Below are 19,366 nucleotides of genomic sequence, written 5' to 3' on the forward strand. Positions count from 1 at the left end.
AACTCCAAGCAGGATATACACGAGGGAAACCACACCTATTTTTATTGTAGTCAAATCGCTGGAGACCAAGGTGACAAGAAAACCCTGGAAGGAAGGTGGAAGGGGAAAAGGATGCATTGCACACAGGGAAAGAGGGATGAGAGGTGAGTTCTCAACAGGAACAATGTAAACCATCTTAAGTGGTAAAAAAGAAAAAACCCTGTTGATCTAGAATTCTATATACACCAACAATTGCCTTTGAAACATGAAGGCAAAATCAAGCCATTTTAGATTAATTAAAACTAAGAGAAGCCATTCCCAGAAGACCCACAAAACAAGAAATGCTAAAGGAAGTTCTTCAGCCTGAAGGAAGATGGTACCAGATGGAAACTCAGTTCAGGAAGTAGAGAAGAACGCCCCAAGTGGTGACTGTGTGGCTGAACATAAAAGGTTTTTCCCCCTTCGGTTCTTAAATTCTTTAAAAGACACACACCCGTTTCAAACAAAAATACATTGTATTGTGGGATTATTAACAAATGTGGAAGTAAAATGTATGACAGTGGTAACACCAAGGATGGGAATGGGAGAGACGGGTATATCGAGAGTTCTTACACCACCTGTGAAGTGATATAATATTAATTCACCGTAGACTGTGATTAGTTAGGAATGTATGTTGCAGTCTCTAGAGCAAGTACTACAGAAACAATAAAAGAATTATACCTAGACATCCAATGGAGAAGATAAAACTGAATACTAAAAATATTCAGTTAAGCCAAAAGAGGGAGGGAAGAAAGAACGAACATATAGGACAGAAGGAAAGCGACGAGCAAGATAGAAGATTTCACCCAACCACAGCAACAGATCTACTAAATGTAAATGGACCAACCCTCCACTTAAAGTGCAGAGTTTATCCCACTGGGCCCCAAAAGCAAGACCCGACTCGGAGCCATTTTCAAGAGACACTCTTCAAATACAAAGACACAGGTGAAGAGTAAAAGGAGGGGGAAAGATGGCCTCTGCAGCACCAGCTGCAAGAACGCTGTGGGGCTGTAGTAAAGCTCCCAGGATGTGGGATCAGAGATCGAGAGACATTTCACAATGATAAAAGGGTTCAGTCAGCAAGAACTCATAAAAATTTTAAATGTGTCTACACTGAGCAGCAGAACTTCAAAATTCAAGAAGCAAAAAGTTATACAGCCACAATTATAGCTGTAGATTTCGACATTCCTCTCTCAGTGGCTGATAGAACAAAGTAAGCCGTAAGCATATAGATGGTCACCGTCAGCAGGTCACCCAGTTGTCATTGACAGACTCTCCCCCAGGACTACGTCCTAAAGATCCAGGTCTCCAGGACAGCAACGCCAGGGCCCAGGCGGGGCCAGGCTCTCCTCCACCTCCCGCTGGGTTGGCATGCCCATCCTGGGGGACGGGGCCAGCCTCCAATTCACCCCCAGAGCATGAGCTTGACCGTGCCCTGCAGATCCTTGCAGGCTGAGGGACAGCCTCTTTCTCCCCTAGACTCCTGACGGGCAGGGTGGCGGAGCAGCTGGCTCCTGCAGGCAGGTACCTGGCTTTGGGGCCTCCCAGGCCATGGTGGGGGGTCTACCCAGAAACCAGTGCTTTTCTCCTGAGTAAGCCTGGTGCCCCCGAGCCGATTTGCAGGGACATGCGTGCGGTTGTTATGTGCACAAGCCACGGCTTGGCTGAGAGAAGAGAGCTTATGGCACCCTTGAGGTTGCTGAGTCTACACTGTACGTTCTGAGCTCTCAGCGCAGAGCCTAGGCCCCCTGAACAAGACGTGCTCTGGGGCACGGGGAGCGGGGCCATTGCTCCGGCAGGGCCCGGCCTCGCTTGGGCGCCTTGTTCTGTTGCTGCTGCTGCCGTACAAGACACCCGACGTATTAGTCATTCAAACATCAGCTTATGATTCTGTCTCATGGTTCTGCGGGTTGACTGGACTCAGCCAGTTAGCTCTGGTTTGGGGACCTTCATGACGTTACTCTGGACTCCTCAGGGCTCTCTCCAGGGGGCGGGGTGGGGTGTCTCCAGGGGGCGGGGTGGGGTGTCCCCAGGGCTCTCCCCTCTTGGCAGCACCTCCCCCCCCAGGAGCCTCCTGGTAGCCGTGGCGCTTGTCTGTCTCCAGGGTGGATGCTGAGTTGGTGGCGGAGATGCTGAGCACCGCAGCCTGCATCCAGGGCAGGAGCATCATGGATAACCTCAAGGGCCGGAAGCAGCTGCGCCTGACGGCCGCCAAGGCCTTCATAGAGAGTGCGAGGTGGGCTGCGGCCCCCGGTGGCCAGAGTCATTGTGCGCGTGGCGCGTCTGGGGTGCGTGTTTTCGGTGGGGATGAAGGCGACTGTGGCGCATGGTGCTCGCTGGGGACTGTCCCCGAGGCCGGCCCCTCCCCCAGTGGCCCTGTGACCAGGGTCATCGCCTGCCCCGTGCGGTGACACCCACCTCACCCCCGGGGGTTCCCGGCAGCCCTGAGTGTCTGAGCCAGGACGGGCCCGAGGAACGGGGAGCCGAGGCTCGTGAGCGGGTCACAGCAGGGCTGCCCTGAGCAGAGCCCGTCCTGGTCCCGCAGAGCCGTCTTGGGGCCCCACCCCTCCCCTCGGCACCTACACCAGTCCAGGCCAGACCTTCCCTTCCAGGTTTGGGGGCATCGCGGGGAGCAGCGCCCTGGTGATGCAGGCCGCCCGACACTTCTGGAACACCTGGCTCCCACTGCTGTCCTCTGCGGTCAACAGGAAGAAGTGCAAGAGTGCCACTCAGAGGATCATCAGCATCATCAACGAGACGGAGGCCAGAAAGCAGGTGCGCTCTGGGCCGCCCCTCGCGTCCTTCCTCCAGAAAGGTGGGCAAGGTTCCCGAGGAAAGACGGGCCCCATGGGACCACTCAAGCAATGAACACGACGGCGGCATGGGGGGCAGGGGACGGTGACACCGTGAGATCCCAGCGGGGCAGGCGGGAGGCTCCTGGCTGCACTCAGGGCTCAGCTCTGCCCTCCCCCATCCCCGAGGGAACCCTAACTCAGACCCAGAAAGCTCCAGTAGGAAAGGGGAGAGGAGGGAGGGTGGGGGCACAGACCCACGCAGGGCCCAGGGAGGTTTCGCCTGACAGTGGACAGGCATCTGGTGGGCCTCAGGGAGTGAGGCCCCCTCCCCCTCCGCCGTCGCCCAGGAGTGCGATAGGTCGTGGCCCGGGGACCTCTCTTGATCTGAGAGAGAAAGCGGCAGTCTGTCACCTCTGAGTATCACGCTAGCTGTGAGTTTTTCATAACTTTATTGTGTTGAGGAATTTTCCCACCACTCCTAGTTTTCTGAGAGATTTTGTGATGAAACGTTTCTGGATTCTGTCAAATGCCTTTTCTCCATCAGTTGAGCTGATCGTGTGGTTTTCTCCTTTATCCTATTAAGGTGATGGGTTACACTGATTGGCCTCCTTCTGTTGGACCACCCTTGTGTCCCTGGGATAAATCTCCCTTGGTCACGGTGAATAATATTTTTACTGTGTTGTTGGATTTGATTTGCAATTCAGCAACTTACTTTGTTGAGAATTTTTGCATCTATAGTCATAAAGGGTATTCATCTATAATTTTCTTTTCTTGTGATGTCTTTATCTGGACCCCCTATCAAAGTAATGCTAGCCTCATAGAATGAGTTAGGAAATGTTCCTTCCTCTTCAATTTTTTGAAGAGTTGAGAAGGATAAGTGTTATTCTTTTTTTTAATGTTTGGTAGAATTCACCTGGGAAGCCATCTGGTCCAGGAATTTTCTTAACTGGAAGGTTTCTGATTGCTGATTCAGTCTTTACTGTTAGAAGTTTGTTGACATTTTTTATTTCTTCTTGAGTCAGCTTAGGCAATTTGAGTGTTTCAAGAGGTTTTTCCATTTCTTGTAGGTTATCTAATTTGTTGGAAGACAATTGCTAATAGTATTCTATTATAGTTCTTTTTATCATTGTTTCCACTTTCATTTCTGATTTTAGTTATTTGGTCTTCTCTCATCTTTTCTTTGCCAGTCCAGCTAAAGTTTTGTCTATTTTGTTGATCTTTGCAAAGAATCGATTTTTGGTTTCACTGATTTTTTTTCCTATTATTTTTCTATTCTCTAATCCTTAACATTCCCTTCCTTCTGCTGACCTTGGATTTAATTTGTTCTTTTTCAAGTTCCTTAAGGTGTAAACTTAGGTTGTTGGTTTGAGATCTTTCTTCTTTTTCAGTGTCAGCATTTGCAGCTATAAACTTCCCTCTGAACCCTGCTTTTGCCACGTCCCATAAGTTCTCCTCATGTGCTTTTGATCCTATTGACTCAAAGCTATAAAACTGACTTGTCTGCTTCGTGTCATTAAAAGCCGTAGACTGTGTTGCAGGGCTAGTCTGTGCATGTGTGTATGTGTTTTAAGGTAGTAAACCTTGAACTGGAGTGCCTTCTCTTACAGGGGAAATGTGATTCCACTTTTTGTGACTTAGTATTTCAGAAATTTAGCTGCAGTTTCCGTAATTCAATGCTGAACCAAATGAAAAACAAACTGGTGAAAGAAGAAACTGCAACTTTCAAACGTCTGTATTGTTGATTTGTTTTTGCTTTAGGAAAAAGGGAAGACGCTGCTTCTGCACCAGTGGCCCACAGCCGACTTCCAAAGTGGAGGGACGACGGAAGGGTGTTTCCTCTCAGGTTTGTAGATGCAGGACAGACGGAGCCACAGACATGAGGCCGGGGCAGGGCCTGGTGTTGTTAGATCCCGAGCCTTGTGTAGAACAGGTGAAGTCGTGGCAGTGACCACGGGAAATGCCTGCTCAGCACTGAACTCAGGCAGGCAAGGTGAGGGTGAGGGCTCCTCGTGAGCAATCAGGGACCCCCACTGTAAGCACGAGGAAACCCCCCAAGCCTAGATGGCCCCCCAGTTCAGGGCCACCCTGCGCCCTCCCAGGCAGCCTTGAAATCTAGCCTCTGGGTTTTTCTGACAGGTAAATCACACTTTTCCATTTCCATAAAAATGTGGAGATATACTTCTGTGAAAAAAAGTAGTGACCTTAATAAAATAAAACATATTGTATAATTTATTTCTAAAATAAAAAATGGGGCTTCCCTGGTGGCGCAGTGGTTGAGAGTCTGCCTGCCGATTCAGAGGACGCGGGTTCGTGCCCCAGTCTGGGAGGAGTGGCTGGGCCTGTGAGCCATGGCCGCTGAGCCTGCGCGTCCGGAGCCTGTGCTCCGCAACGGGAGAGGCCACAACAGTGAGAGGCCTGTGTACTGCAAAAAAAAAAAAAAAAAAAAGATTATTTGCTAAAAAAGAATCACCCCTGTTAGTGTAAGGGCCACGGTGTATACTGCACAGCGTGAGTGTGTGGATTAGAGCCGTGGCCCCTCCCTCAGGTGCCTCAGGGTCTACGAGAGAGAGTAACTCGATTTAAAATAGTGAACACAGATGTGACCATGTGTAATTAAATACTGAGTTGACCTCTAGACCCCCGCAGGTAAGATTGTTTGCTGGAGCCGCAGAGGGAGGTGCAGACAGCAGCCCAGACCCGCAAGACTGCGAGGCCCGGTGAGGAGCCGGCTGCTCGGGGTCCCGGCACCACCCGGAGCGCGTGGAGCCCGTGTACGCTTTACTCCACATGCTGAAACATACTCAGATAGCTAAATGGGTTAGCAGCTTTAACAATTCAAATCAGGGAGAAATGAGAAAGTAGAATTGAGCAAAGCAATGTTTTGAGGAAAGATTACTGCCTAAAGTTTAGAGTGATCAAAGAGGCACACTTTCAAAATACATGAAAATTTAAATAATGAGAAATGCAGAAAATTAAAAAGTAAACACTGGAAAAGTACTGGCATCAAATTCAGCAGCTAAACGATCCATTTCTATAATGCATGAGCAGTCGCATTAGTCAGGTTACAAGATGCCGCACTGCAGTAACAAATGACCCCGACGGCTCAGCAGCTGAACTCGCACGGGCAGTCTCTCCCTCCTCGTCTGAGGCACTGTCTGGAATTTCTGGCAAGCGGGGTTGCCACGTCCAGGGGCATGTGCCCCTGCTGCCAACCAGGGGGTGCAGAGCCCTGACTGTAAGAGCCCTCACCACCACGGCGTGTGGTTCCGAGTTGGCCCGGCTGAGATGAGAGGAGGAAAGCACGCTACGGAACCCACATGGTTCCCAAGTGTCAGACGTTGACCAGTTTATCTGCTCACGTGCCTAAATCCACCTGCTCCTGGGCAACTGTATTCCGTCCTATCGCTGGCAGTGGGGGGCCACGGTGAGCCCTCAGGCCCCGAGGGGTGTGAGTTGGCGCTGTCCTCCTAGCCAGCAGCCGGACAACCTGCCGGCAGGATCCATGGGAGTGTTCACCCCTTTGCTATAACGATTCAAAAACGGGAAAGAGAGCTACACGGTCAATGAGGTAAAACAGGGCAACCTGAGTATCTGGTACCAGGGGCAGGGGCTCTGCTTTGGTGGACGGTGGGGCTGAGGTGGCCCCTCGAGTGGCCTGGGCGAGGGTGGTGGAGAGAGGCTGCTTCTTTCCTGACGCTCCCATTTTTTATTTTTAAAATTACGGAAGAGTAATGGGAGTTTCCAAAAGAGAAAGGGCTTTGAGGACTGCGGGGCCTGAGAAAGCCTGGTGGGGTGGAGGTGATGGGCAGCGGGGGGCACCTGGTGCAGGTGAGGCAGGTGGGGGAGGGAGGACAGCGGCGCAGGTGTCACCCAGGAGGAGCCCCTGAGCCTTCAGTCCCAAAAGGACTGATGTGTTTCCCACGATCAGGGGTCACTCCCGCTGCTTGAGGCCCGGCCCTGGAAGGGCAGCTCTGCGTGTGTCTAACGGACGCAGATGATGAGGTCCTGTGGCTGGATCTCCACGCGGTCCCACCTGCTGTCTGGCTCTGCGGCAGGAGGCCCGGGGTGTCCCAGACAGGCGGCCGTGTCCCGAGTGCTCCCTGGGGGCCTCCCGGTCCTGTGGACCCCCAGCTGCTAGCACCCCCATTCCCAGACCCCCCGACCGGTGCCCCTCCTGAGCCCCCTCTCCCACTGCAGGGGCCGAGGATGACCTGACGCTTAGGGCCGCGCTCTACGGCCTGCTGTTCCACAGCCACGCTGACCAGCATGACTGGGAGGGCTGCCTCAAGGTGCTGGAGGAGGCCCTGCGGGTGCTGCCGCGGACGGCACACCGCCTGTGAGTGCCTGAGACCCCCCAGGGCGCCCCCCTCCCCACACCTCCCCCCCCGGGCTGCCTCCCCCTGCAGTCCCCCAGCAAGGTGGCTCCCTCCTCAGCCCCCCACTCTCCCCTTTCCCCTGGGGACTTTATTTCCCTACCAAGAAGTCAACACAAGAAGGGAGGGGATTTAAGCCCAACACACACAAATGATAAATGAAAAAACAAAACACAGCACAACACAAGACCCCCAAGATACTCAGGTTTCATTTTGTTTTCTCTTTGTAAGTAGGAACATGCACAAATACTTCAGTTTGTGTGCATTCCATATAGTTACGATTTTTACCATTCAAGCATTAATTTTTCTCTTTTACTTTTCTTCAGCTTGATTTTCAAACATATGGTCATTGTGAAGGCTAGACTCGGCCAGAACTTCATGATGGAAATTCAGAAATTCAAAGACCAGAGTGAGGAGTATCTGGCACACATGTGGCAGCGCCTGGCCCTCAACTCCAAGAGTGTCTCCGGGGAGCTGATGTGCTACCACCATGCCATCCAGGCCCTGCAGGTCTGGCTCTGACTGACCGTGTGTCTGCGGCTGAAGTCCCCGGGGGCGGGAAGGCGGGGGGCGGTGCGGAGCGAAGCCCAGCCCCTCGGGAGGCCCGGAAGGAAGAGGTGGGCAGCGGGACACAAGCCGGGGCGGCAGACAGATCCTGTCCTCCCACGTGAGGGACGCAGTCCTTGTGAGGCTGTGTGGGGAGGGCAGGGGTTAGGCCGCGGGGCTCTGCAGCCTCTGGGGTTTCGGGGTCTTGGGGACAGCCCCCGCCCCCGAGAAGCCAAGACACATGTTCCTCTCGACGCGCTTGGAGATTTGGGGGAGGGCGGGCACCTTGATCTGATGCAGAGCTTGTGGGACTTGCCTCGGGGCAAAGAAGTCCCCTTGATGGTGGGACTGAAGCCTCCCCAAAGATGTGCCCTGCGGCAGGCACCTGACAGGCTTTTCTGTTGAGCAGAATGTTTCCCCTTCATGGAGCGGATCCTACCGAGGTTTTCAGAGCGCTCCAGGGTCGGGGTGTCTCCCGGGAAGGGGTCCAAACACAGGCTCCATCGTTGGCCGTGTGGTCATCACCCAGCGGTCAAGCAGAGGCCTGGGTCCACTACAAGTGGCCGTGGGTGCCCCTGCATCTTGTGCCTGGAGCCCAGGCCAGGGTTCCTGGGGCCAGGCAGCTGTGCCGGGGGAGCAGGTGGTGCCACGGACGGGGCGGCTGCTGGCCGAGCCGAGCTGCCGGAACGCTCTGCACAGACTCCTTGGAAAGGCTCTCCACCCCTTCCTTCCTTCGTTTCTTTCTTCTTAGGGGTACAAGGTGCTTTATGGTAAATTCACAGGGCTATGCAGCCATCATCACAATCAATTTTAGAACACTTCACCAGCCCCCCAAAACCCAGGTCCGTGGGCACGATGTCCCTCCCCCGACCCCCGCCAGCCCCAGTGAGCCAGCGTTACACGGATGGAACCAGACGAGGTGGGTCTTCTGTGTCCGGCTGCCCTCCCTGGACGTCACGTCCAAGCTCCATCTGTTGAAGCGCATGTCAGGGCTTCACTGCTGGTGGTTGAATGATCTTCCATCGTGTGGATGGATGTTGTGCCGATGGGCCTCGGTGTTGCTTCCACTTATGAGCTCTTGTGACTGGGCTGCTGTGGACATCTGTGTGCAAGTGTTTGCACGGACACGTTACAGCTGTTCTCTTGGGCACATACCTGGGAATGAACTACCAGGTCATGTGATGGCTCTCTTTAACTATTTGAATCGTGGTTTGACTTGCATTTCCCTAGTAACTAATGTAGTAACTAGTAGCATGTTTTTCATGTGCTAATTGGCCATTTGTACATCTTCTTTGGAGAAATGTCTATTCAAATCCTTTGCCCTTTTTTAAAAAAAATTGGTTTCTTGTCTGTTTATTGCTGAGTTGTAGGAATTCTTCATGTATTTTGGATACAAGTCCCTTATCAGATATATGATTTGTACATATTTTCTCTCATTCTGTGGGTTGTCTTTTCAACTACTTTCTCGTATTCTTGATGATGTCATTTGTAGCACAAAAGTTTATAATCTTGATGAAGTCCAACTTATCTATTTCTTCTGCTTATGCTTATGGCAACGTAGCTGAGAAACCAAAGTGTAATCCAAGGTCATGAAGATTTCTACGTTTTCTTCCAAGAGTTTCATAGTTTCAGCTCTTACATTTAAGTCTTTGATCCCTCTTGAGTTCAGCCTCGTGTTTGGTGCGAGGTAGGGGTCCTGCTCCTTTCCTCAGCGTGTGGCTGCCTGCTTTTCCCAGCACCGTTGTTGAAACGATGACCATTCTCTCTTCCACCGCCCTCGTCCCCGTCGTCTCTCTTGCACAGCTCCTGTCAAAGCCACCCGTGACCACATGGTCACAGTCACTCTGAGGCCCCGTCTGACCCCTCCTCGGCACTCATGGTCGTCTGTCACCTGGCTTCCAGGCCCCCAGCGCTCAGGGCCACTCCTCCTTCCCTTCTGCCCACCTGCTAGTGAGGGGGGAGGACCCCACTCAGGGCTGGGAGGCCCCGTCAACGCCCCTCCCTCCCTGGTGACGTCGAGCAGTGTCCTGGGGAGAGTCCGCCCTGACCTTGCGTGTCCCACCGCCACCTGCCCCTTCCCTCACCTCCGGCCGCGCATCCTCCTCCTCCTGGCGTGTGAGGCGTGAGGTGTGGGGTGTGGGGCCTGGGGCCCGGCAAGTGGAAGGCAGGCTGGCTCCGCTCTCGGGGGGGCGGGGGGGTGGCAGCTTCCTCCCTTGGTGCAGTGATGATTGATGCGCGATACTGGGTCTGACTCGGGCTGCACACTGCACGGTGCAGCATCTTCCCTGCCCTCCGAGCCCTGTGAGCCACAGAACAGTCCATACCTCCAAGTGCCGGAGGAGACCCAGGGCAGATGGTGGGGCGCTGGCAGAGAGCCCCTCAGGCCGGCGTTGCCCCAGAGGCGGGAGGGACACGTGGGAACTGCGAGGGGTCCGGCGGGCAGGCGGCGGGGCGTCCGCAGGCAGCAGAGGCCGGGGACACTCGCCTGGCTCTGGTCTTGCTGCCCACTGCACGTGGGAGGTCTTGCTGAGCCTGGTGGCCTCGTGACGGTAGAGACGGGTGAGAAGGAGCCCCTCTGTTTCTAGGAGGTGGAGAAACACAACACCTGCAGTGTGGTTCTCGGGCTGCTGAGTGGCAGGTGTGTGTCTTCACCATCCTTTTCCGTTTAATCCCAAAGAAGCCGGAGAGTGAGTGGCAGAAGGTTGACTGCATCATGGAATTCAGCGAGTGGCTGTACCACAAACAGTTTCCTCTCGAAGACGTCATCTTCCACCTGGAGTGGGCGATTGACATCCTGCTGAGGATGCAGCCCGACAGGGGCTCCCCGGAGCCGGCAGGTGCGGGGGCCACAGGTGAGCGGCACAATGGCTGGGGGAGGGGCCGCCCACCGCGAGGGGCTCCTGGGCTCCACCGTCCCTGCGACGCCGCCCCCAGGCCAGTGCCCTGTGGACTTGGCGAGGTCAGGGCCCCGCCTCCCTGGGTGCTGGTCCTCCCCCTCCAGCAGAGCACATCCACCAAGAAGGCCCAGCCCAGGCGTGATAGGGAGGTGGTGGGAGCCCTGCCGGATGGACGGAGGGAGGGGTGGCAGCCTCCCGGCAGCCCCTCTGGTCCTTCTCTGGGTCTGGCCTGAGAGCTGTCACCGAAAGGCGGGACAAAGCTCCAGTAGGATGGGTGCCCCGGGCAGCAGAGGAGCCTCAGAACAGCGGGCCGACTTGCCCGGCACCGAGGCAGCCTCCTCCCGGGCCTGCAGAATTCAGGGGCCCAGGAGAGGGGCCGCCTCCTGTCTGCACGTGCTGAAGGCTCGAGGACACGTCCACACGACGTCCAGCCGTGTCTGGGTGCCGCCAGACGCCCAGCTCAGAGCAGCTAGGGTGGACCACGGTGGGGAGGAGGCTCCAAGTAGACCCCAGAGCCCAGGCCGCCAGCCCGCCCTGGGGCAGTGTCCCCTCACAGCCCCAACGGTGGCCGCAGAGTCCCTGCAGGTGGGCCTGTTGTCTCCGCTGGGGGAGCCCTGGGAGGTCCGTCCCTGAGGATGGCCTTGGCCCCTGTGAGGGCAGCGCCCCCCTCTGGAAGAGTCTCAACCCCAGGCCGGGTGACAGGGGCCCCTGGGGACCAGGCGGGCGCAGGGGGCGGGCAGGGAGGACACCCAGCGGCACCCTGTCTTCCAGAAGAGCAGGTGTCCACTCCGGCGGCCCCAGAGGGCTCGGGGCCCCCCTCCCTGGAGAAGCTTCGGAATGTACGGCAGCTGGAGACGCTGGCCCGCGCCTACACACTGCTGGCCCTGGTGGTGACCCCGAGCGCCGCCAGCCACCGGGACCACTGCCTCATGGCCTACACCTGTCTCCGCCGCATCTGGCAGGTGAGGCCCCGGGAACCTGCACTTACACAGGTCCTGTGTCTCTCCCGGGACAGCGTCCCCCTCCCCTCCTTCCCAGCAGCACCCTCCCTGCTTTGGGGACTCAGGGGAGGAGGGAGGGCCTCTCTGCTCCCTACGAAGGGGCCCCTCCTCTCCAAGACTCACCCCAGCGCCTTTGCCCAACCACCCGCAGAACCCTGTCTTTCCACCGCGCTGCCACTGGGCTTCCAGAACCTTCTCTGTGCCCCCTCCGCACGGCCTCCGAGCTGCCCTCCTTCCCACCACCTCCTTACGGGGCCCCCGGGGCAGCTCCTGGTCGACTCTTGCTCTCAAGGACCTCCCGCCGTCGGTGCCCGCCCAGTGGGACAGTGTCGGCAGGACAGGCCTTTCTTCTGGGCGCAGGTTTGCACCCTGACCCCGGCCATATGCTGGGGACAACAGGGCCATTGCCCATTGGCAGCAGGAAGGACTGGGAAGGCCATCCTGGGTCTTAAAGGTGCCCCAGGCCACTACCACCCACCACCCACCACCCACCACCCACCACGCGGCGACTCGGCAATTCTTTGAGAACCGCTAAAAGTCACTTGAGTGTGTTCTTCATTAGAGACGTTAATTCATTTTGTGGGGCTGACAAGCTCTTCTTAAGGGTCAGCTGTGCGTCCCCGCAGGCCCAGAGTCCTGGAGGAAGCCCCCCGAGGGCAGAGGAGGGCGGCCGCGTGTCCACCCACCAAGGGGCACTGCCGCCACCTCTGCGCCGGGCGGCTCATGGCTGGGCCACTGCCTCCCATGAGTGCGTGGGAGGAGGGGGACCTGCTTCTGTTATCAGTGATGCAAATTCGGGTTTTCTTTTCCCAGGTTTCTTTATTAACAGCAGGAAAATCAATTTCAGAAAGTAGAATTCCAGCAGCAGTGAGTTCACATTCGTTGTTGCTTCAAAAGGAGAAGGAGAAAAGCAAAGACAGAGAAAAAGACAAGGACAAGGACAAGGACAAGGGCAGAGAGAAAGACAAGGACAGGGACTCGAAGCAGGTGACCGTGCCCTCCCGGGTGGCCAGGCTCTGCCCCAACCGCCCTCAAGGCTCCTCATCCCAGATGCTGGGCAGCAGAGGGCAGGGCCGTCCTGGCTGCTCTGTCCGGTTTCCCGCCCTGGGAAGTGGAGCCAGTGGTTCTGGTCCCCCTGCCCCAGGTGTTAGGCGGTGACACGGGGAGGGTCTGGCTTCTCCCTTGTGGTCTGTCATCTGCGTTCCCAGAGCGGGTCCCTCCCTCTGCCCAGGTGCATCTGGGCCCTGGCCACGCGGGGCGGGACAGCACCTTCTCTCCATCCACTGGGGGCCTGTGCTGCACGTCACCTTGTCACCGGAGGAATTGCCTGTGTCTGGGGCTGTGCTCACGGCAGCGCCCCTCCCGGCTGTCCCGCCTCACTGTCCCCACTGGGGACGCCCCCGCCTCCCTCCCCCATCACCGTGCTCTCCAGGAAGTGGAGACACGTGTGGGTCCAGCGTGGCTCACCGTCGGGCTGGCAGCCCAGGGAGGGCGCCACGCACGTCCCCAGAAGCGCTGCCGACCCGTCCTTTCCCGCGGGGCCACCTGGGTGTCTGCTTCGAGCTCCGCCTCCTAAAACAGAGCTTGGCTTCCTGCTTTGCAGCTTCAAAGCCCCACTCCTGGCAAACGCCTTGAAGACGTACCAGCAAGCATAGAAGAGTGGGCTTCCTACGCTTGCCCCGAAGAAGCCATATCAGTATTTAAACAGGATCAGAGCAACTTTGCCGTCAACCCATCAACTCTCCAGAAGCCGGTGAGTGGACCTGAAGATGCCGTCCCAGGCCTGTGTCCGTGTCCTGCCTCCTGGCTTGTTGTCACAGATGACGCTTTCCGATGTGAAGTGAGACCAGAGAGGGATGCACAGAAACAGGGCTCTGCTCAGGGAACTTCTACTTCTACGTGTCAGATTTAGATCCACTTGAAATTGGTTCCTGTGTGTGCTGTGAGGTGAAGGATCCGGTTTTGAGCTCTCCGATCTGGAGAGCTGAATGTTCTAACACCACGTGTTGAAAAATTGCTTGCCTGGCTTCTTTGCCACGCTTGTCATGAATCAGGCGTCCACACCCGCACTGACACCTCACTGGCTGAGCTACTGAGGTTCGTCACCTGGACTGCTTGGGAGAGAACATTTCCTGACCTTGTTATTCAGTAAGGTCTTGGATGTCCTTTCCGTCGTCCATGTGTTTCCGTGTGTCTTTTAGAGTCAGCTTGTTGGCTTCCATTGGAAACCCTGGTGGAGTTTTGGCTGTGATTGCATTGAATCTCGAGATCAGTTTTAGGTTCGGGGGAGAACTGACGTCTTTGCCACATTGAACATTCCAGTCGATGAGCGTGTTCTAGCTCTCTGTTGACGCAGGTCCTTCTGTAACTTCTCTTGATAGTGGATTTGAGTTTTATGCGTGGAGGTTACACACATTAGATTTATTTCTATGTATTTGATGTTTGTGCTGCTGTTATAAATATACCTCTTTTGTTTCATTTTTTAAAACTCCAGACGAAATCTAGAAATATAATTGTTTTCATCTTGACCTTGCAGCCATCGGTTTAGCTCACTTCTAGATAAGTTTGGTAATCAATCTGTAGATTCTTTTGATTCTATGTGTATACACAGAGTCTGCTTTTCGTCCGCAAACGTTTTTCCTCATTTCCGATCATTACACTTTTTATCTCCTTATTCCACTGGCTGCCACCAACACAGCGCTGAGCAGAGATGGTGATACCTTCTTAGCTTGCTCCCTGTCTTAGCAAGGGGGGTTCAGCATTTCACTCAGTGTCATCGATGTTTGCTGTAGGTGCTTATAGGTATTCTTTATTGATTAAGGAAGTTCCTTTGTTTCTATTTGCTAAGAGTTTTAATCACAAATGGCTATAGATTTTTATCAAATATTTTTCTCCATCTATCAAATAATGGTTTTCTCTTTCCTTATTTTAATTATGTTGATTTTTTTCCCTAATGGTTATCAGAATCATGTCACCTTGGTTGAGATGTATTATTCATTTCATTTATCATCAGATTCAGCTGGCTAGTATTTTGTTTGGGGTGTTTGCCTCTATGTTCATGAGGAAATTGGTGTTTAATTTTCCTTTCATACTGCACGCCTGTCAGGAAGTGGTAAAAACCTGCCCTGGCTCGGAACTGTTTTCTCTCCCAGCGCTTCTGACCGCAGGTGTGTGGGTTTCCACACAACAACCACACAACAATCAGCTCCCCGTGCACACCAGCTGGGTGACCCCCCCCCCATTTAACTCAGTTCTGGCACTACGTGCCAGGGTCAGTGCAGGCCCCACAGGGTCAGGGCTCCGTCCCTCGAGGCCGCCCCCACCAGGCGCCAGTCACAAGTGTCGGGTCCCCCGGCCACTGCCCTCCGTGCAGTGTGGCCATGAATCGGGTTCCCACGACCCCCTCCTCAGGTTCGATGTTTGCCACGACAGCTCCCAGACTCAGGAAAACGCTTGACTTAACTAGATCGCTGGTCTGTTACAGAGGATGTTGTAAAGGATGCAGATGAACAGCCCGATGAGGAGGTCCGTGGGGCAGGTGTGGCAGGGTCCCGAGCACAGGAGAGCCTGTCCCCGTGGAGCTGGGGTGTGCCGGGCGCCACCCTCCTGGCAGGTGGACACGTTCACCAGCCCAGAAGCTCTCCAGACCCCTTCCCGCAGGGTTTCCATGCAGGTTCCGGGACAGGGCACGGCTGATGGGCTCGCAGGCCGTTGGGAATTAACTCAGCCTCCAGCCCCTCCCCTCCCCAGATATCGGGACGGGGCTGAGGGTTTCACTCTCCCGTCCCGTGGTTGGTTCCTCTGGCCGCCAGCCCCCATCCTGAAGCTCTGTAGGGATGGCCAGGAGTCACCTTGCGAGTGTAAACTCAGGTGTGGTTAAAAGCGGCTTGTGAACCACAAAATCCCGAGGGTTGTAGGAGCTCAGTGCCAGGACCCAAGAACAAAGACCAGAGGTGTGTCTTGTTGTATCACAACATCACACTGACCTTTTAGTCAATTAGAAAGTGTTCCCTTTTTTAACTCTTCTTGGGAAGAATTTGTGTAAGATTAGCTGTTATTTCTTCCTTAAATGTTTGGAAGAATTCCCTGGTGAAGACTTCTGGGCCTAGATCCATTTGAGAAGATTTAAAAATATGGATCCAATTTACTTAACAGTTACAGAACGCTTCAGATTTTATATTTCTTTTGTAATGGTGGGTTGTGTTTTTCTAGGATGTTTCCAGTTAATATAAAATTTTAAATTTATTGGCATAATGTGGTTCTTAATGTCCTAGTTTCATCTTATAGTGTCTGTAGAATCTATAAAGATTTCTGTGTCTCCCCCCACTCTCTTTCTTGAGCGGCCTCACCAGGAATGATCAATTATTAGTCTCTCAAAAAAACCACACGCTTTCCAGGCCACCCGAATACCACTGGGCTGGGGTGTAACCCCTGACAGGGCTGTTTTACTTCATTGCCCTTAAGCCTCAGGTGCGGGCTTTGGGGACCCAGTCAGGACATTAGCCTTCAGTGGGCCCTCAACTCCACCTGCAAAGGAAAAGTCACAGGTGCTGTTCAGGCTCTCAGCTGCCTCTTCTGTCAGCAGACATCCCAGGACACGTGTATCCCAATATGCCAGCTTCACATCTCTCAATTCACATCTTCTTCCATGTCTCGGCCCAGTCATTTTTGCCTGCATTGTTCACTCTTCAGTGCTTTTAAGCAGATTTTTAAAATAGCTCATCCAACTTCTCTAATTTTCTACTGAAGAATAATTGTTTTATCAAACCTAGTGTGACATTATAAGAAGTATTAGTTCGTCTCTGTCTATATTAAATTTGAAAGCAGTTGTATGTGTATATAAAGAAATGAAACAAAGACATTAATTTGAATGAAAGCAGATGGATGTTTCTTGTGAGCATCTTTATACTTGGGTGAAGATTCCAGGAAATTGCACACGACAAGCTGAAAGCCATTAACTGAAGGAAAGGAGGCAGAGAGCACGTCATTCCTTCCCTCAACAGACACTAGTTCAGCACCCCTGTGCACGTGGCACTGCGGGGACAGAGTTCCTGGAGGGAAGACCCTGTGAGCTGGGGGCCTACCCTTCCCCCGTCTTTGACCTTACATGTTTGCTGTGTATTGATGTAGACGTACAGTTTATACTATCTGGACCACTTGGTCGAGGCCCTGCAGAAGGTGTTCCTTCACGAGCTCACCATCCCGGTCCTGCAGTTGGGGGTACTCATTGCAGCCTCCGTGGTCGACAGCAAGAGCCTCAAGGACCTCTACCACCTCCGGTTGGTACACCTGCTTTATTTTCAGGGGAGCTGGGAGACATTTAAGTGGCTAAAGTGAATATTTCCCAAAGCAATATAAAACGAAATAAGATTTTAAAATATTAATTCTGTAGTTGACTATTTATATAAATAATAAAGTCCCTAAGATTTGTAAAGCCAAATAAATCAGAATACCTAAACATAAAAGTAGTATTTTTAGTTTTAAAATTTGTACCTGGTTCTTAAGAGAATATGATTATTCCAAGGAAATACACACTGAAGTAGAATAAGTAGAAAAAAGGAGCATTGTGTCTTCAACTTACTCTCAAATAGTTCAGGAAAACCTTTTAGATATATAAATTTTAAATAAAATTTATGTGTAAATAATTTTTAATTATTTCCTGAACTATATATGAAAGTTTATATTATTATTCAGGAAATAATTTTTCTATATACTATTTTTATATTTTTATATAAAATGTTAATAGATTTTTACATATATAAAATTGAGAGAGAAGGAGAGAGAGAACCTGGGTGGTGAAGGATGTAGTAATTCTTTGTAGTGTTTGTGTAACTTTTCTGGAAACTTGAAATCATTTCACAATACAACTGTTTTACACAAGAATCAAAGCAGAGCTTGTTTGCTTCAAGTTGTAACGGGTCGGAGCCCCACCCACTGCGCCTCGTCTTGACCTCGAAAGATGACCCTGAGACTATAAATGTGTATGGAGTAAAATATATGAATGAGTGTAAAAATGTGCTCTACCTGAAATTTGATGGAGCCATCTGTTATTTTTCCCTAGTAATCTGGCTTAGCTTTACAAATTATAGAAAATATCTTCAGATTATCCATTCCTTTTCCCGTTTACCAACTTGTATCCAGTTGGCTGAGCCCAGGGCGGCCCGACTCAGGGCTGATGCTCCTCTCGCCACCCCCGTAGACTTGCCCTGGTTTGTTCTGACTTGAAGTTGAGGGAAGCAGCCACTTTCCACGAGGAGGTGGTCGGGCACGCCTACATCTGCGAGGTGGAGCAGGCGAGGTAAGTCAGCTGAGGCCGCGGAGCTCCCCCTGCCGTGGTGCTGCTCAGGCACCGGCCCTGCTCTCGGCCGCGTGTCCTCGGGCCCCAGGCCCCGTCTCCCACCACGGCTGGGCAGCAGGAGCAGTTCATTCCCCACTTGCCCTCCCGTGTGTGGGCGTCTCCCAGGCTGGGGCCGCATGAGGGAGGGACACAGAGCACCAGGCATGTGCAGGGGGCCAGGTGGAGCGGGATGGGTGAAGGAGGCGGCATCCTGAGGGCACATGGGGAAGGAGGGTCCCACAAGAATCAGGAGCTGGGCGGGGGCCTCTGTGGGCTGCCTTTCCAGAGGGGGTGGAGTTCTGGCCTGGACGTAAGTTTGAGATTCGTGTTAAACATCCAGGTCGGGATGTCAGATGAGTAGCTGGATGCATGAGCCTGGAGTCTGGAAGCGAGAATGGGCTAGGGGTGGAAATTTGGGAGTCATATATGCTGCTAAACCATATGGGAATTAAAAAAAAATCTTTGTAAACACGTGAGTGGATAGCAGCTTCTTGTAGCTATTTTCATTTGTATTTCTTTGATTACTACTGAAATCAAACATTTTCAGGTGTCTCTGGCCATTGTATTTCTTCTTTGGCATAATGCCTGTTTTACTTATATCAGCTGCAGAAAAGAAATTGCCTTGAAAAAGGAGAAAAATAAGGAACCTCTATTAGAAGAAAGTCTGCCAGCACTGAGCGAGCCCCCCACTCCAGCCCAGCGAGCAGAGATGAAGCCCCTCGTAGCAAAGGATAAGGTAGCCTCGCTCTGCAGAAGCACCTTGGTTCCTAGCCCAGCGGGGGCAGTGACAGGCCCCGCTCCAGCCAGTAAAGCTCAGACTTGTCTGAACTGCCTGCTGCCTCCAAATCCTGGTGCCGGGTTTCCTGGGAAATCCAGGGACTGATGGGATGTGTCCCCTCCCTGCGGGCCCTGGAAGTTCCCGTGGAAGATGGGACTGCAGGGCCTGAGCTGCAGTTCAGATAGGACGGGCTGGGAGCAGCGGGTGCCCCCCCGGGGAGAGCTACCGCGCCAACCGGAAGGGGGAAAGGGCGAGGCCCTCGCAGCCAGAGTGGCCAGGAGGTCTGAGCACCCACCGGCCTGCCCCCGACCCCGTCCGGTGGTGGGCTCGCCCGTAAAGGAAATAACCATCCCCACCGCCATGCTCCGAGGTCATAAGCATTTGGTACCATGGGAGTGCCACACCTGGGACTCCCTTCGTGGTGGGGGATGGCCGGGACCCAGAGTGCAGAGACCCCTCCTGCGAGCCGGGCCAGGCGAGCCACCTGCACCCGGGGCTGCTTGGTGGGTGAGGAGAGACACACGTCCCGGGGGACAGCCCGGCCTCGGGCGCCAGAGTGGGGGCTGGGCTCTGCGAGTGCGGGGCCGGTGGGGAGCCTCGCTCGACAGTGCGGGCCCTGCA

At 53.7% G+C, this 19,366-nt stretch overlaps 1 protein-coding gene across 1 annotated transcript in view; it reads left to right on the top strand.

Annotated features, from left to right (window-relative positions):
* Positions 1-19,366, top strand: part of CFAP46 (cilia and flagella associated protein 46) — an 87,705-nt gene that overhangs the window by 37,595 nt on the left and 30,744 nt on the right. The window contains exons 23-34 of the mRNA XM_060091648.1: positions 2,123-2,254; positions 2,631-2,793; positions 4,572-4,656; positions 7,011-7,149; positions 7,513-7,696; positions 10,410-10,599; positions 11,401-11,591; positions 12,444-12,719; positions 13,234-13,383; positions 16,761-16,909; positions 17,830-17,928; positions 18,571-18,703. Coding sequence (XP_059947631.1) covers positions 2,123-2,254; positions 2,631-2,793; positions 4,572-4,656; positions 7,011-7,149; positions 7,513-7,696; positions 10,410-10,599; positions 11,401-11,591; positions 12,444-12,719; positions 13,234-13,383; positions 16,761-16,909; positions 17,830-17,928; positions 18,571-18,703 — 1,891 coding nt within the window. The remainder of the gene's footprint in view (positions 1-2,122; positions 2,255-2,630; positions 2,794-4,571; positions 4,657-7,010; positions 7,150-7,512; positions 7,697-10,409; positions 10,600-11,400; positions 11,592-12,443; positions 12,720-13,233; positions 13,384-16,760; positions 16,910-17,829; positions 17,929-18,570; positions 18,704-19,366) is intronic.

The sequence above is a fragment of the Mesoplodon densirostris genome, chromosome 1 (genome assembly GCF_025265405.1).
Source record: "Mesoplodon densirostris isolate mMesDen1 chromosome 1, mMesDen1 primary haplotype, whole genome shotgun sequence".
In the NCBI taxonomy this organism is placed as follows: domain Eukaryota; kingdom Metazoa; phylum Chordata; class Mammalia; order Artiodactyla; family Ziphiidae; genus Mesoplodon; species Mesoplodon densirostris.